Here is an 18,403-nt window from a genome sequence, read left to right on the forward strand (position 1 = left end):
CAGTAAACAACACGCTGTTTGATATCGCTAGGATATGCTACCATCCTATGAGTGAAAGAAGTCAGTGACCTGGTGAAATACCACCAGCTCACATGAACAGAAAATTCATCCAGTCATTGGCTCGTTAACTCTGAACATCAAACAAATCCTAAGCTTTAGTTTTTCAAAGCCTTTGTGGTCTTCCTCTTGCTGGGCCAGTTCAGAAGGTCATCACTGAAGGCAGAACCGATGAAGGCAAAGAAACCAAAAAGCAGCAGATAGTACTGTCTCTGTCCTTTTAAACAAATCAAGTTCGCACAAAACAAAAGGAGACAAGGTTAAAATGAAGTTTATTAGTTTTTTTGGTTTTTTTAAGCTTTTTTTATATAAAACTGTTTGTGAAACAGCTATCCCATGGCAGAGTGACCCCTGAAAGATGCACTAACCCCTTTCTTAAGGCCTTAACAAGAAAAAAAACCATGATTTTTTCATTGTTGTTCCTAAAACCCAAACGCTTTAAAATTACATAATTTACAAAAAAAATTAAAATAAAAGAAAATAAAAAAGAAAATAAAATTAAAAAACCCCTACCCCGAATAACCATATAGTGTAGGCTGTTACACTGACATTCCCTCTTCCTTCCTTAGGAAAAGCAAAAAATATAAAAATAAAAAGAGGGCCAAGTGGATTTACCCCAATCAATTTGAAGATACATTGACTCCACCAACATTAAGACTTCCTTTCATTCTCCAATCTGGCAGGTAAACCATGTCTTCCTCTCACCTGCCTTCCAAACTGAAGGCACAGCTTCTTGGAATGATCTGGGGGTCACGTTGTTGCACACAGGGCAGATACTCCCTTCCCCTGTGTGGTACAGGTGTTCCCACACCAGTGAGGTGTATGGGACCTAGCAAGCAGCAGCCACCTCTTACTTCACGAGTCTCACAACCCAAGAGTCTGCAGATGTTATTCAAGCTTACATTGTTAATAGTGTTTCTCAAAAATGGAAACCTCCCTACCCCTCAGACACAACTACTGACACCAAATTACCTGCAATCATCCAAGCCTTCCTCCCACACCCTACAAACAATTTATCAGTATTTTATTTGCCTTTCAAAATTGAATTTCATAAGATGTTGTGAGAAAGAAAGCAAGAGGAACAGAGACAAATCCTGTTTGGAGTACTCCCAGTTTTGCTATTCTTTCCCACAAATGTTAGGCTCCACATGCCTTGCTTTAATTTTGGATTTAATATTTACTTTATCTATAAGTTTCTTTTTTAATTTATATGGGGTTTTTAAAATCTTAATCCAAAGCATCAAAAGGGATATAGCGCACCTTTCATTTAAAACAAAGTCTTTCAAGACTAAAAAATAGATCTTTATATATATATATATTTATCCCTCCCTCTGTAATTCCCCCCACCTGTTTCCTTTTTCCCCCTCCCCTCCCCACTGTCACTATGGAGATTGTGTCCATGGAAACAGCTGGTTCAGACTCCTTGGTCAGATTCTGTGATGTCATCAGTCTTGAGTGTGATGTAAGAATTTATGAAGGAAGTGCTGGCATTGGCAGGCACGTCGAGAGGGGGCATGGCTGCACAGTGGGAGAGATTCCATTCAGTCACGAATGTCCACTGCTTTTTATCTCAACAGCCTAACCTGAAAAACAAAGTCAAAATAATATTGGCATGGTTCCTTCTCTCCATTTGCAAACAGGCCCCTCAGGCTTTGGAAAAACCCACTCAGCAGCCTACCACAGCAGCAACACCAAGAGCTCTTTAGCTTTGTGGACTGAAAACAGATATACACAATGGCGAGTAGTTCATGAAAGCTAATCCATGTGATAAAAACTATTTAACAACCAGCAAAAAAAAAATTAAGCAAGCCGAGTTCTGAAGGAGGTCTGGGATGACTGGATGATCCATACCACAATGGCACAGCACTCACCTCTACCTTCAGCAACCAGGCAGGAGCTCGCTCACCTCGTGTCCACTCCTCACACTGACCGTGAGATTGGGAAAGAGAGAGGCCAAGCATGTCCCAACATGGTGACAGCTCCTGGGATGCCATCAGGGACTGCATCAAAATGTTTCCCTATGGGCCATCCAGTGGTGGTTTCCAGTGAATATGTAGCAGATAGTGAAACTAGTGTCAAAACTACAGGAGTCCAGGAACCAATCCCGGGAAATTGCCAGATTTCACCAGCTAAAGGTAAAGCTGTTGTGGTTTAACTAATTGAAGGGCAGGTGATATTTCTTTCTGCTGCTTTTTGGAGCTAATTTTCATATTACAGAGACAGTTCATAGAAGGACTAAGCTTGTGATGTTTTTCAAGACAAATGTGGAAACATCCCAGTGCTTGGCACATGTTCTCCCTGTCCAGAAATTCTCTGAGGTGAGAAAATTAACTTCAGGAGTTTGCTAAGTTGGTGGAGGTTCAGCTCAAAAGAAAAGTTACAAAGTTAAAATTTAATTTCTCTAAGTTAGGGTTCTCATTCTGCATAGAGAGAAAGCAAAGCTTGAAATAATGTATTCCTTCCTTCCATTATCCCATACCACAAGTGAGCCCAACTGCAATTTATTTAGTAAGGTTACTTAGATATGATTTGGATAAATCCCTTCCTACCAGCTAGTGAGCTTGGGAAAAGAACTTACACCAGAAGTGATGCATATGGAAAGCAGCTAACAGAATTAGAGCTAGTGTGCCTGGGAGCAAAGTAACACCCATGTTTGTTCATAGCTGGCAATTAAACTCCAGGAACCCTAACTAAGTGTGATGGAGAAGTCAATACTGCTCTGATCATCAGCACACCAATTAGATTACATCCCAGCAAGCCCAACTCTTGGCTGCAGATATCCCCCATCCAGGTGCCAGGCTGCGAGTGAGTGAAGAGTCGGGCAAGTACACACAAAATGCAGACGGGCAAGGTCAGGGAGCAGCAGCTGAGGAGGAAAGGGGGAGGTTCCCAGAGAGCTCAGCTGCCCTCTGTGGTTTCATTACCGCGCAACAGCGAGCCCTCGCTGAGGGAGTTCAGGGCCGTGTTGCTGTCTCTGGCTCCTGTACAACTGCAGCTTGCCCATGCCTGGAATCGGTCCAGAGCATTAGGCACTGGCTCAGGGAAGAAACAGGCTCAACTCACAGAGAGTCCTGCCTCATTCCTGGACAAGATCCAGAGCACCAGACTTGCTCTCACAGTCACTCTCCAGATCTGGACTTGATCCAAATGTTCTAGAGGCAACTGGCTCAGGGAGAGAGAAGCAATGAAGACAGAATACACTGACTTGCCTGGATGTTATCCAACATGCAGGATTTTTCTTAACTTGCTAGGCCTGGGAGTGAACCAGGACTGAAACAGCCCAATAATCTCACAACTGAGTATCCATTGTATCTTACACTAAGGCCAGCAGAAGGACAGTTCCAGTACTACCTGGACTGCTACAGAACTCCCCTGAAGTTCTTTAATTACCACAGTAATACAACAAGTTGTTGTTGTTATAAGGATCTTTTAGATTTGCATGGCTTTTATTTTGAAACGGAAGATCAGACTGGAATTCGAGAATCTAATTTTTAAGATATTCTGAACATTGCAAGGGGGTGGCTAAATAGGACCTTCTGGTAAGAATTACTTGAGGCAAAAAGTGGATTTCAAAAGACATGATGCCTTAGAGAGATATCTAGAGCATACAGTGAATACAGTGCAGAGATTCCACAGCCTGCAAGGTCTTAAGACATTCCTATGACATAAAAAAAGAGCTAGCACTGGAAAATAATGCAGGGAACAAAGCTGTGTAAAGGTCTCTGGGACACAGTAATGTTCACCAGCACCTTAAAGGAATGGCCCAAAAATCACTTCCCTAGTGTTAACCAGCCAGAAGAGGCACTTTGGCTGTGGGACTTTGCCAGAAGAGGCACTTTGGCTGTGTCCAGCTTTAACATTATGAATTACATTGCCTGTTACATTTTAAGGAAAAGAGAAAAGCTTAAAGGAATCCCAATGACCTTTACCATGGAAGGAGAAAGCTACTCAAACACTGAATACTGTTAAACACTGTTTACATGGTAACTGTTAAAACAACACTCCATAGCCAGGAATGAATGCTATTAAAAATGGAAAGTCACAGAACACAGCTGAGCTAAAGCAAGTCAGCAGTCAATCTGCAAAAAGTACATGGGACACTACCTGTCTTGTGCTACTGCACCAAAACCCCACAATCTTCCAATTAATCTCTCATCCTTCACACAGAACACCATTAGAAGTACTTCACAATTACTTTACTTGAAAAACAGGAAAGATTTTAAGTCAGGAGAGGTGCCTGGGAAGCAAGGGAACGGTAACGAAGGAAGGGGATTACCATCAGCAGTTGCAAGAACTAACACAAAAGAGCAACTTCCCCTGCATGACTGCAAGGAAAAAGACAGAGAAGCAAATAGCTACTTGAGTAAGAAATGCATTTGAGTAGTGAAATGAAGGCAAGAGACCTTCTTGGGCTGCAGTTTCATGGACAGGGTGACAACAAGTAATAACTTGAAACCAAACACTTATTTCATTTTAATACACCCTGTTGCCTTTGAACTGCAATGCACTTGCAATTGAGTTAAGAAATAAGAAATCCCAACCTCATCCCATTTCCTGGGTGCTAACTCCCACCTCAGTGCTACTCCCTCCTTGTGCCAGTGTATTTTCCCAGCCACACAGTGAACCAGATTAGGAAAATGACCCAGCTCTGATGCTAACATGGCAAAAAGCTGTTTCAGACAAACTGAATTCCCAACCAAGTTCTCACTTGGCTGTATGAATGCTGGGCCTAGACAAAGGAGGAGGCAGTAAGGAGCTGCAGTGAGGAACTTGGGGCACATTACAAAGTTATGGAATTGTGACCACTTCTGGATACAGTTCTACCTCCTATGCCCCATGTCTGTTTGCAAAATAGAGAAAAAAGCTGGGCCAAAAGAAACACAGTGGGGTCCTGCTAAGACTGATTTACTTATCCCTGGATCGATCTACATTTCCAGAAAATGGGAATCCTACAATAATCCTGAACTCATCAATATTATTTATTTATTACATATAGAATCTAAGATACTTTGATAACTTTATTTATACAGAAGCTTCCTAACTACTCTGAGATTCACAGAAAAATACCTTCAAATCCTTATGGACATGGAGATTTCTGCCACTCATTTAGCTGAGAGAATAATCAGGCAGCTGTAACAGCTAATAAGCTTTGCCTTTCATTGTTTAACAGAAGGAACTGCTGCAGAAATACAAAAAAATAAACAGGATGGTAGCAGAGAAAAAAATATTACAAATTTTCTGTATATAAAAGCACCTTAATTCCTCACAGAAATGGGGAAGGCACTGGATGTAAGAGAGCAGGTGGAACTGGAAGCTCTCCCCCACTCACCTGTGCTTGCTTTTATATCCATTCCCAGGAGTACACTTCCCCCCTCACCCCCGCTCCGACTGCTCTGTGCTGAGGCTGCCTTTCACCATCTTGTTCTGCAAGGAGGGAAGAGAGCAAGGAAGGAGGGGCTGACAAACCAGCAAGCCAAACAGAGGAGGAAAAGGAAAATGAGGGAGAAACGGAAGACAGGGGTAGGGAAAAGGAACATACAGAAAGCAAGAGAGAGAGAGAGAGAGAGAGAGAGAGAGAGAGAGAGAGAGAGAGAGAGAGAGAGAGAGAGAAGTCAGTATTGGAGTCAGAAATAGACTTTTCAGACAGAGTTTTCTCCAAGACCCAAGACAAAAGCAGGTAATTCCACAAAAGTAGAGTCTGAGATATGAAAGCCTGGTTAATTTTAAGAAACACAGAATTTAACACAAAAAGGTAGAACAAGCTGAGAAGCATCACTTGAAAACTGCCAAAACAGATGGCTTAAGACAATCTAAGATGGCTGAGCCACCAAAAGGTGAGGTATCCCATCCCTTTTATAGCCTCTCCACAGCTCAGCATCCTCATCAGGTCTGTTGCAACCTCACTTGCTGTGATGCAGACAGAGCCGTTTGGATCTGTGAGAGGAACCCTTCAAAAGATGACAGTTTTCAGATAGCACTTTCCTTGTGATAAAAGCTGATATTTTGCATAAGTAGCACATTCAGGACATGGATGGTTGAAGTATCAATCCTGACAGAAGGAAATGGAAAAGCTCACTGGGGAGCACATGGAAAGGCAGGACCAGTCCCCTCTGGACTCAGCTTGCTTATGCCCTAAGAGTCAAGCACAGTTAATGAGGCAAGAAGCACCTTTGCTCTCCAGGGGCCGCTTTCTGTGATGAAGTGTATTTACCGGTGTGAGGCACAGACTGCCAAAGGGTAACAGGCCCTGTACTGGGGGACTCAATGCTGGAGATTTATAAAGTTAGCTCCTCCACCCATTAGCTACAGAACAGCAGAGTGAGCTATGAGACAGTTACTAATTTGCTAACAGTGCTAAGGTGGTGTTACCTAAAAGCATCGCTTTCAACAGACTAATTGAAAGTCTTTCTTCCTCTCAATTGCTCATACGTGTCTCATGCAAAAAATTGGTGCAATTTGTTCCCCAGTCATTCTAGAGCAATGGTTTTCAGCCTTCCTGTTCCTGCATTGTCACTGTCTGGAACTCCCCTTTCCAGCCACTGGAATGGAAGGAACAGAGTAGGCTTTCTGCCCTGCAGAAAGACTGGGAACAAACCAATAATGATTAGTGAAATATGCAGTGAGGGCAGAGAAAGAAGGCAGAGAAAACTCTACTTGGCTTCAAAGAAATTATTTTTGTCTTTACTAAGCAAAAGCCAACAAACTTCAGTGTCAAATAAAGGCTGCTGGTGTTGAAGTTATGTTTTTGACAAAATAAAGAAAGTGATCTGCAGTGGGATAGTTCTGAACCGAATTTAAAATTTTATTGCCTCATGAAGAACTGTTATGAACTTAATTGGTAGCTGTCCCACTCCCATCCTTCAAGATTACTTTAGAAATCCATGTGCTTTCTCAGAATTTTCTCTGAAAAGCTGGATTCTTTGCCTGCATCTAAACCAGTTCTTTCCTTTCATGGTTTGAGCACCATCACTCCAAAGTGCTCACATATAGCAGCAGTGACTCAAGCCATCTTTGTAACACTGTATTTCCCTGGAATACTTCAGGCAACAGCACCAAAAATAAAACAGCCTTCAAATACACACCTCTCTGTAATAGTTTAACCCCAGCTGGCAATTAAGTACCAAGAAGAACATAACTATCCCATCCAAACCCAGGACACACTCCAATTATCTTTAGCCAAGTATCCAAAGTCGAGCAGAGGATGGCACTCAGGCAGTTACATTATACAGAAAGGGGAGCTCATCCTTCCCGGTTTGTTTGGCAAGATCTGCAGGTTCTTCTAGCATTAATGCATTAATTTAAGCTTGCTGTACATTGTCAACATTATTCCACAGTTGTGCAGAGTAATTTATTTTCTTTTATATAATGAAAAGTAGGCCAATTCTGGATAAGAGCCTGAACGTGCACTAAAATCTTCCAGCACATTTTAAATACGTGCGCATAAATACATCATTTTGTGGTGGAACATCCAGAAAGGAACATGAGGGTAATTCTGTATGTTTACAAAGGACTGATTAAGAATAAACTGTGAAAACAAAAGACCACCAGATGTCAGTCTAATTCTAGGCAGGGATCTGCAGACAAGAACTAGATGGAGACTAATCCCTGCTAGAAAGCAACACAATTCTTCCCTATTATCATTTCTTTTTCACCACAAGCCATCCAAACTCTTGCCCAATTACTGTTGTATTCAACTGGCAACAAGAACAGCTGTTTTTTCCTGGATGTATCCACAACCTCCCAGGGGTGTATCCTCCCTTAAGGGCTGGGAGGGATATTCCCAGCACTGTATCCCATTACTTATGCTACAAGAGAGTAATGTATTGTCTACCATGTCCCCTCTTGCCATACAGACAGCTCTCTGCACCACTGTGCTTGTAGGCTCTGGGGACAATCATTAAGGACACCCAGACCCCGGGCAGAAGGAGCAAAGGGGTCTTCTGATGAACCAAACATGTACAGAAGAACCCTACAGACCCACTGAAGGCTGAGTGGCTGGACTCAGTCCAGGTTACTACTGGTAAACTAGAACAAGATGTCTCCAAAAACCAGGAGAACTTTTTCATAAAGTCATTTTTCTTCTTCCTTGCATCCTCAGTAAATCCAAGGAGAAAACCCAACAGTCCAATGAAATATTTGAACAGGAATAGCAAGCAACATACTGATTCTATCACAGAATTCAGGACATGAAGCTGAGCTTTCTAAACAGTCATCAAGGACCTAAAGAAACACTGAGCAGATGGAACAAAAATTTTATCTTCTTAAACTTGTAGTCTTCTTGAGTTGATGGTTGCCCCCAGAATATACCACAAGCATATATCACAGAATAATTGAACTAAAAGCATCTCTGACTACAGACATTACCCAGGTAATAAAATTACTAATCCAAATTTAGAAACCAGAAGAGGGTTTCACAAGAGACCCAGGTATAATCCAGGAGAGGATTCTTACCTTGTGCTTGGGGCACCTCACTGAGAAATTCTCTTCGTTTAGTAAACAATCTAAAGGAGAAGAAGACAGCAATGCATTATTTTTTTAATGAAGACCAACTTGAATAATACATCACATGTTTTAATCTTGCCTCACAGGTACAGATTTTTCATTCAAAGATCTCTTATAGGAATACTTTGTCAGTATTGCCTGATCTGTGTATTATTAGCAGGTTCATTCCTTCCACCCCCAAAGTTTTAGCAAACAAAGTAACTGAACACCCCAAGTGACAATGCTGCTTGGATTACCAAGCAACCTCAGTTTTCCCAATGATCTGTATGTAGTAAGAATGACAACAGCAAGCCTACAAATCCTGTATCCCAACCCCCTTCAGCTATTCCAGCCTTCTTTGCTTTAGCACACAGAAGATGGACACATTCATCCAATCTGAACAGACAATTCCTGCATTCCATAGTACAAATGCTGCCTTTCACCCTTACCCCAAAGCCCTGCTAGCATCAGGGAGAGCAGGGGCATGTGTCTCTAGGTATGGTGTTTACAGTTTACTTGCAATCACAAGTCCTGGTGGTAAGTTTACACTGTGACACTACGTCTGGTAGTCTGGTCACTCATGCTGCTTTGAGACCTGCTTTCATGAATCTTATATGTGAAGCTTTTATGATCTAAAAAATGGTTCAGGTAATTATTTAAACATATTATGTAAAGTGAGGCAGTTATATGGAACTGCTTATTTAGGAACAAATTAAACAACACTGCCATTTGCAGAGCACTTTTTTAGCAGCACTGCCAGAGCATGGATTGCTTCTCCTCACATCCCCCCTCCCAGACTATGCCTTTAAGTCGGCAGCTCTCAGAACTTCAGCCACAGGAACAGCAGCACTCCCCTCAGAGCACTCAGCTGCCTCCCCTGGGCACCCTGAATTGCGGGGTCACCACTCAACCTGCCCGAACGCCTGACACTGCTCGGTTCCAATGGCCTCTTGCCTCGGAGGCTGACCCGAGGCTGTCACCTCGTGGGCAGGACCAAGCACCCATCCCCACCTCTGCACGACCGAGCAATGCTGCCCTGGAGAATTGAGCAGGGTGCTTCTGACCTCCTGCCTACCCCAACACACCCAAGAGCTCACAAGTAGAGAAGTGCAATAGTAACTAAAATGGGCTAATTTAAAATGCTCTTAAGTATGCAGCATAACCAGTGCTACCTGCTGTTTCGATCTGCTGGAAGAGTTTAGCAGACAGCAGGAGACTGGAACTAAAGCTTGAGGGAAAAGCTTTCTAGATACCCAAGCTTTGGCAGAGCATCCCTCTGCTAGGGAGTGCCTAATGTTTCAACATGAATGCCTCTGGCCTGAATCAAAGGGAAACAGCATGCAAGAGGCTAAGTTACTTGAGAGATTTTAGGAAAGGGGAGTAAAACCCTTAATCCTGCCACAGATAATTTCAAATGCAGCATTAGCAAATCACAGGAAATAAATAAAATGTCTTCTCATTATAAGGGCAGGAATCATACATTTAGACTACAGCATGAATTATCACTGCATAATACAGCAATCATCAAAAATATACAGAGCAATCATCAAAAACATACACAGTATGTTAGAACAGAATGGAGTTTTCTTCTTTGTTGGAAATCCAACATCGGTAATGAATGCAGTTCTTTAGCTAGTACATCAGAAAGGAAGATTGTACAAGGATCAGGAAGAAGTGCCAGAAACCTTGTACCTAATGCCTGATCTGTGTGTGGAGCTCCATTTCTTACTAAGGTCAGCATTTTTGTTGCAAATACTAATAGCAGATTCAATTAATAGCAATTTTTTTTGTTTCTGTTAAAGAACAACTATGAAAAATGTCATCAGCATACTGCAGAAAATCAGCTGAATACCAATAAGGCAGAAATTGTTCATCATTACAAAGCTGGCCTGGATTTTGGTTAGCAGTTCCAAGTATTTTATATAACAGATTACAATTTGTCATGAAGTCAGCAGACACAGAGCTATGATCAGCTCATTGTGGCAGAAAGCAAAAAGAACTGAGACTTGTCCTTGTTTCCACAGATTTTTCTCCATAAAGTAGTCAGGGAAAACCTAAAACACTTTTAATAGAAGCAATTGTTCTTCTGTAAGCTTCATACTTTTGTCTTACCCTCTGTGTTTTGCCCATTACTCATCTTTAATGATACTTGTGAAGACACAGGATTTCTGTTCTCTGAAAATTCATTTTATTTTCCTGTTAATATTTTCCTAATTTACAGTTAAAAATCTTCTGTAAGTGGAACTGCCTGGATATATGTTGTAGGGACAAGTGTGCTGCAACCATCAGGATCTGATTCCAGGTGGGGAGGAACAGGGAGAGGGAGAGGATATAAAATTTCAGAAAACAAAGATCTTGTTTCCATGGAGACATCCCTAGGACTAAGTTATCTTGAGACATCAGAGGCTCTTCATAAATTTGGACAGATGAAAGCCAAACACAGACAATGTTAACCACAGTCATTTCCATACAAAAATTACTTAAGTGGCACTACTGATCTTGATTTTTATGTAAATGGCTAAGAAATGTTCAGCTCTCTTACACCCTATATTGCCAAAGACTATTTTCTATGAAAGGAAATTAAAAGACAGCCTGAATTATGCTATATAAAAGCATCCGTATGTACAAACTGGCAACTTACAAAGCCACGTGCCTCACACAGCACTCCATTAGCAACAGTGGGGCAGAGCCTGGCCCCTCACCAGGGTGGGGCTGGACACCGACCACTGGTGCAGAAGCCAGGGCCCAGGTCCCACCCCAGGGCTGCCTTCAGTGCTGCAAGGAACTGAAGCCATTTGACACACTGCAGCCTCCAGCCCTTTCCCAAAAACGTTCTGCCTTTCCTGAGGCACAGTAACTGACTGGGACCAGCTCCTAACCCACACGGATGCAAAGGCAGAAACGCTTCAGCTCACACTGAACTGCTTCGAAATACAACACGGGTACTTCATCTCAACCAAGGCACGGTCACTTCCAGGAATTCAGACAAACCAAGTGTGTATGACTCAACGTACCCTAAAAAACACTCCAGCAAGTGTTTTCTGTTTGGCTTTATTTCTTTGAGATACAAAACCAGTCATACATATTTCAAAAGCCTGAAAGCCCTTGTAAATGTTAACACAAACTTCTGAGGATTCAGAACAGATCTGTGACAGATCCTAAATAAAGCAAGGTGGCACCATCCTTCAAGGCAGGATGGTTGATTTCAAAATGGAACTACCACTGAGCTCAAGGAAGCTGAGAAGCACCTGTACAGTTTCACTACAGAAAGACAGTAGAACTGCAAAACCAATAAAAAGGGTTTACAGGCTGAGCAAAGAGAAATAATGTTGATTTGTTTCTCAAGGAAGCCTACATTTTCTGCTTGGTCATAAATGAAAACCAGACCTTATGCCATATAGCTTGGTTATTTCTTTTACACAGATTTACTGAAGAGTGTCTACAGATTAAGACAGCTTGATTACACCCACAGATAAAACCAACTGCAAACAAGGTCTTTTACTGTCACACCACCAGGCTGAAATTTTAAATGCTGAGAATCTACTTCAAGCTGGGGCTTTTTTATTTGTTTTGGTTGAAAACTTCAGCTGAAGCAGCCCAACGATTTCCTTAAAACTCTTTCTTGGAAAAAAGTTATTCCGCCCATGATAAACATCCCAGGATTTTTTCTCTGAAAAGCTCTACAATATCCTGATTTTCAGTAGGACCTGGACTTTAGCTAAGGCATGCCCTTGCCAGCTGCCACAAAATCAGCAAAAAGAACTCCTTGAAAAGCAATATGGGGATTTTCATGTACACATCCTCACAAGAGGCCTATTAGATTTTAGTAGCACGGCCTTTCAGATTTTAAAAGCTAGCTAGTAGCTAGCTACAGGTCCTTCCTGTAAATGAACCTCTGCCCTCAGATTCAGGCACCAGTCCCAAAAGCAGTAAAGCTACCAGGGGACATTTCTAACACTCAAGCAACCCAAAAGAAGAAAGTGACCATTTCAAAACTGCAAAATGGGAAGCACTAGTCCGGCAGACAGAAGTGAGAACAGTACTGAGAAAGGCAGCCAAGATACAGAAAGAATGGAGGCTAGCAGGAGGGAGACCAGTGCTACTGAAGTCAGGAGCAGGGAATTAAGGATGAGTGCCAGCAGGAGGCTAAGACAAAGAACTGATTGGAAAAAGGCACAGAAAGGTGAAACAGAGAATATAAAGGACAATATAAAAGAACAAACCAGGACCAGCAGGGTGAGGTGTGACAAGGAGCTGAGTTAGGAGAACTAAATGGCAGTAACAAAGGCCAGAGAGGAAAAAGAACTAGAAAAAACAAAAGAGAGGAGGAAGTGAAGTAAGAGCAGAGAGGAGGAGGCAGAGTGACAGCTAGAAAATTGGAAAAAGGAAAAGTCAGAAAGAACTAGGAGGAATTGGGTCTTACAAAGAGACTGGAGTAAGAAATTTGTAAAGAGGGGCCTGAGAGCAACTAGATAAAAGACCTGTGGCTGGTATGAGAAGCCAAAGAGAACACATCAGACATACAGATGAAAAGGAAGAAACAGATAGGAAAATGTATTTTAAAAGCACCAATGAAGTATTTTGTTCTCACTCAACCGGACTTTTCGTGAAGTGAAACCAGAGACTCACCAGTTTTACCAACTCCTCCACTATTTTTTAAATATGTTTATGAAACCTCGCAGTCCAAGTATCCCATCTCCATGCAGCAGCTCTTGCAATTTATTACTGCTGTATTACTCAAAGGAGGGAAATTAGCTTGGAATTGTGCACTCCAACAGATGGCCACATGACAACATGATGTCTCATAGCAAAATTAAAAGAAGTAAGCATAGCCTTGGAACTTGAACACAAAAAGCTACTCTAAAAAAAATCTCACAGGTTGCAAAGTCAAGACAAAAGTGAAAAAACACCAAATTTAATCTAACCCATGTCTACACATTATATAGCAGACGTTACATTTAAATTGGACTAAATAGTATGATTATATACTGAGTTTTGTACATGATGCTGCCTCTTCCATGCATGACACAGAACTGCTCTTGGGAACCAGTCATGACTGTTCAGTACATTTCTCATTTTGGAGAATTCTACATCTGCTGAAGTGGAGTAGAGTTAATATAGCTGAAGGAAAAGGAGAGTATCTGAATTTTGATATCTGAATTTAGAACCCAGAAAATGCTACATACTGTATCTAATAAAACATGAATTTAAATTAAGCCCTCAAATTATTGGGAACATTCACTATAATTTTTGTTTTTTCATGGTACTGAAAAGGGCAAGTCACAAACCAGAAACAAATACATACTAAACACAACATGAATGTGAATCTGATTGGTGATTGTGTGTCTCAAACACACTGTACAAAAGCAAGTTTATTAATGTTCATGAAACTCTCAGGCATGACAGAGACCAACATTATAGGAAATCTCCCACTTCTACCTTCAGAACTGAGAAGGAATCATCTGCAGTAAGACACAGATCCATCAAGGACAACATATATTCATGAATGAGTATCCCTCCATCCTACAGGCTGAGGTAGGGCCTTATGAAAAGACGTATCAACCTTTAATTAGGTGATTACGATAAGATAGATTCATAAAAGACCAAAAGTATAATTAAATGGATACCCTTATTTCTGGTATTTTTTTTAGTATGTGATTTTTGCAACTTGAATAATCTTTCTTTTATGTGAAGTCAAGAATTCTCTCTGCTAGTAGTACTGTGGTACTAGAATATTCCACTGCAATATTGATTTTAAAAAAACATTCCTATTAGAATGAAATGCACATCTCCAATAGGGTGGGACTTCACAGTGAGAGGTGCAATGCAGTCATACAGAAATGAGCATTCCTACTTCAAATACTCTACCATTTGGAAAACAGCATAAAATGGGTGGTGAACAAGTGGGTTGCTGTGGAATTGGAATAACAAACAGGAAGTTTGCAATTATCTTCCAGTCTAGAGTTGTAATCTTGAATCCTTTCCTGCTTGTTATCACACTAAGTTTTGTATGACAGGAGTTACGGGGGACTGGAAAAGTGGGGTATTATTTACTCTGAGACTGAATTTTTTTTACCCAAGAACAAGGTTTATCTCCATGAAAAACTGTCATTACTGCACAAAACCCACCAAACTCACAAGCCCAGGCTCATAGCTGGAAATAGTATCATCCAAACAATTAGCTTGTATAAGGATGAAAATTGGACCTACTCAGGAGACTGGCTGAAGTGCTTCTTAGGAGGGAGAAGGATGGTTGTGCTGCAAATGGTACTGATGATTCTACAAACACAAACACTTGAAATCTTTACTAGGACCACCGATAGGAGTATAACCCTGAAAGATGAAACCCCCTTGCTGCTTACTTACATCCTTTTAACAAAGGGTTTCTATTTTTGGTAAAAAATGAGTGATCAGTTCTCACACTGCAGCCAAATTTCAGTCACTGTAGCTGCACTCCCCCAAGCCAGGCTTCTTCTGCTCTTTCAGGCAGATTCCTTTTCATTATAAGCTCCATCTTGTCCCAACGTGTTACTGTATGCTGTTTATTGCATGCCGTTTCTCACCATTTTTATTACTTTATCTTCACAGCAGGAGAAAAACTGAGAGGGAGTAATTTGTAAAGCACCTCAGAATTATTTAGTGTAGTATGATTTGAGTAATTATGGAATGCAGTTGTCATGTGTTCCTACCTGCATCGATGGCACATGGGTAATGGTATCGGAAGGAGCAGCCTTTGTTGTAGCAGCCTAAGGTGGCTCCTGGTTCCTGGCAATGGGAACATTTCTGAAAGGGAAACCAAAAAACAGCAATGAAGGTTGCAGCCATTTTTCTGAATACCTGTATTTTTCTGGGAATTTTATCAACCACATTCCAGCACAATTTTTTTCATAAATCATGTTAAACTCTATCTTTCTACACCATACAAATAAAGGCCTTTCAAACAAGTAACAACATAAGCTCTTTCAAACTATGAACTTTTCAGTTGCGCTAAGCAGGCAAGAGATACAATGTTCAGCCATTCAGAAACAATTCGGAATAGTTCTCAAATCTGTTTTACTGGTCTGTGTTTCAGTACCTGGCAATGACATCACTATTAAAATAGCAGGAAAAAGAGTGGTTTTGAACCTACAGCAGCTTTAAAAGGAGAACTGGCATAACAAATAATGATTTAGAAGACACCGTCATAAAAGTAATTTGGTTACATCATTGTTATTATCACAAGCAGTTGAAGGTGTTCATGGCCAAATTCAAAGTTTTTTCACAGGTGATCAAAAAGAAGATGCCATCATGGGAAAATACCTCATCATCACAGAAATGGCCCATGGCCAAAAAAAACCACACTTGCAGTGCAACAGGGACGCTCATACAATTATTGTCAAAGTAGCTCAGACTCATCTGATAACCACGTTCAATTTTCAATAGTTAAATCCTATTAACTCAAGTAGTCAATGATGTATTCTATCATAATATCAGACAATTGTGAAAGCAGAAAGAAAGTCTCTCACCCCTTTAGGTCATCCTGAATGACTTAAGAAATGACCTAAGGAAGTAATTCACATCTCATTCAGACAGCCATTTTATTTCTTGCACATATACATAAAGTGATTTTTGTTAAGTAATCTGATTCTGAAGAAAGCTGATTTCTGACAAGTTGATATTTTTCCCTTAAAAAAAGATGTAGCCATACATGGCAGAATTCACCAAAAGCTAGGAGACTGCTACTACTTAAAAATTAAAAAGTGAATTAACTACTGGCAGAAAACAAAGAGAGGAACTACCATAATTTTTGAGTCACATTTTAAAAAAACAGGAATTTTATTTATTCTGCTGAATACAATGAACACCATAATAAGGCCCTGTATAATTTGTACAATTCACCTTGAATTCACGCTGTGAGAAGTTGCCCTTGGTCCCTGCCTGCACACAGGGATGATGACATGATCTAAAATCACTGCTGCTGCTGGCAAAGCCGGTGTTGAACTAGGCTGCTCTATTGGCACTACCAGTGAGCTGCACCTGCACCACTCACAAACAGCTGTGCCCAAGCCAGCAGTGCACCAGGCACTGGACACGAGCACGGCATTCCCACCATACGGGGACACTCATCTGCCACCACGGCCACAGCCCCTGGCCCACATGCCTTCAATCCCTGATCAGCACACACGCTGCACTGGAGATCCGCAGAACAGACGTGGCCAAAGCTAACAGCCACAGCAAAGTTCCTCACTCAGCATGGTAAACAGGGGCTTGATTACAGTATTTCCGAACCCTCTGAGAATATCTGACAGTTATTTTTCTTCCTACTATTCTGTGCTTTGCAGAGATGACTATAGTTTGTATTTAAATACCTGAATGAGGATGAAAGCAAAACTAGCTCCAGCCATAAACCAGGAGGCCCTCTTCAAATCAAAGCAGATGCAACTAACAGAAAAGCTTGTGAGATGTCAGTTCTCGTGACATCTACAACTGCAGTTTTGAGTAACACTTCTTTATGGGTATGCCAAAGCATCCTGAGCCTGATCTTCAGTGCTTCTCACTAAATCACATCTATATTCTAAGCACAACAAACTACTGCAGTATGTATGATGCAAGGGAAGTATCCCTGAAACCTAGAAAGAGACACACAAGCAGCTTATTATTGCCTGTCAGAACATCAATGAAAGTTTCCAAAGATTAAAAAAAGAGGCTAAACCAATACTGAAATGCACACCAAAATATACGGACCACTAGCCAAACTGCAACATAATTCACTCTCCCACGGGAGTAAAACCAAACTTCATCCACAGAAAATGTCTTTTCCTGGCTCTGAAGTCAACTCTAGAAAGATATTATGTACTGGCAACAGTCCCAGATTCACCTATGCCAAGTACTCACAAAGTGCAGCTTGAGGAGTCCTGAAACAGAGCTCTGTACCTGGGTGCTTTATTCTCGCTTTTAGATGTGGCTGACTGGGATTAATTATTCTAACAGGAGAGAACCCAAATTGACTATTCTTTTTGAATGTAGATATGAATTTCTAGTCTTGGTCCTCAGAGGCATTCTGCCCTCCCCACTTCATCTCATCTTTTACATACCATCACACTGTTGCAACAGAAGGTCATTCTCCCCTGGAACACTGTGTTCTGTGCAGAGCAGTCGATAAGAGCATAAGAACCACAGCAGCAGAGATTGAACTGCAGCTATATAAAATATTTCTTAACACTAAAAAGGCATGACTTAAAAGAGTATGGTGTGTGACACAACAGAAAACAAGACCCTTAGCAAAATTTTTGATACTTTTCCAAAAGGTTATTTGTTTTTTGAACTTATTCTTTGGTGCACCTAGCATGGTTCATGTCGCTATTCTGAAAATCACATTCTGAACATGACAGGCATTTTGACAAATTTTCAGCTGAGAATGGGTAAGGAAAGCTTTAAAACTGTTTGTGATTTTAGGACTGATTAGACAGTAAAAGTGGGTAGTTAAGATGCCAGTGCATGTGCATTGAGCCTTCACTGCCCCTTTTTGAAGTCAGGCAGACAGAGATTTTACCAAGGTTACCTGTGCTACGCCCACAACAGCAATGCCCCGGTGGATGACTATGCCACTGACGGCTCAAGGCAGAGATCACCGGCTGCTGCTGGCTCCCCTGCTGCTGAACAAGTCTCCATTCTGGCAGATGCTTCTGCTTTTCACAAGCCACTGATAGTCTAATGGCCCCATTTCTTCTACCTCCAGGGACCCCCAACCATCTGCTTCTTTCCGGGGAAGCTGAGCGAACCACATACAAAATAACTACTCTTTTTTTCGAGTTCTTCCTTCTTGGCACACCTGAGTGAGTGAACAAAGCAGACGCCCTACAAAGCTGTGTGGTTCTAAAACAAC

The 18,403-nt window shown here is 41.3% G+C and overlaps 1 protein-coding gene across 4 annotated transcripts in view; it reads right to left on the reverse strand.

Annotated features, from left to right (window-relative positions):
• Positions 1-312: 312 nt before the first annotated feature.
• Positions 313-18,403, reverse strand: part of TCF20 (transcription factor 20) — a 129,513-nt gene continuing 111,422 nt past the window's right edge. For 2 of the 4 annotated variants that reach the window (XM_058805634.1, XM_058805635.1), the window contains exons 3-6: positions 15,228-15,321; positions 8,509-8,558; positions 5,387-5,514; positions 313-1,640 (exon numbers count right to left, since the gene is read on the reverse strand). In XM_058805634.1, the coding sequence (XP_058661617.1) occupies positions 5,431-5,514; positions 8,509-8,558; positions 15,228-15,321 (228 nt within the window). In that variant the 3' untranslated portion in view covers positions 313-1,640; positions 5,387-5,430. The remainder of the gene's footprint in view (positions 1,641-5,386; positions 5,515-8,508; positions 8,559-15,227; positions 15,322-18,403) is intronic. The other 2 variants (XM_058805636.1, XM_058805637.1) reach the window with 2 other exon arrangements.

This window comes from Ammospiza caudacuta, chromosome 5 (genome assembly GCF_027887145.1).
Source record: "Ammospiza caudacuta isolate bAmmCau1 chromosome 5, bAmmCau1.pri, whole genome shotgun sequence".
Classification (NCBI taxonomy): domain Eukaryota; kingdom Metazoa; phylum Chordata; class Aves; order Passeriformes; family Passerellidae; genus Ammospiza; species Ammospiza caudacuta.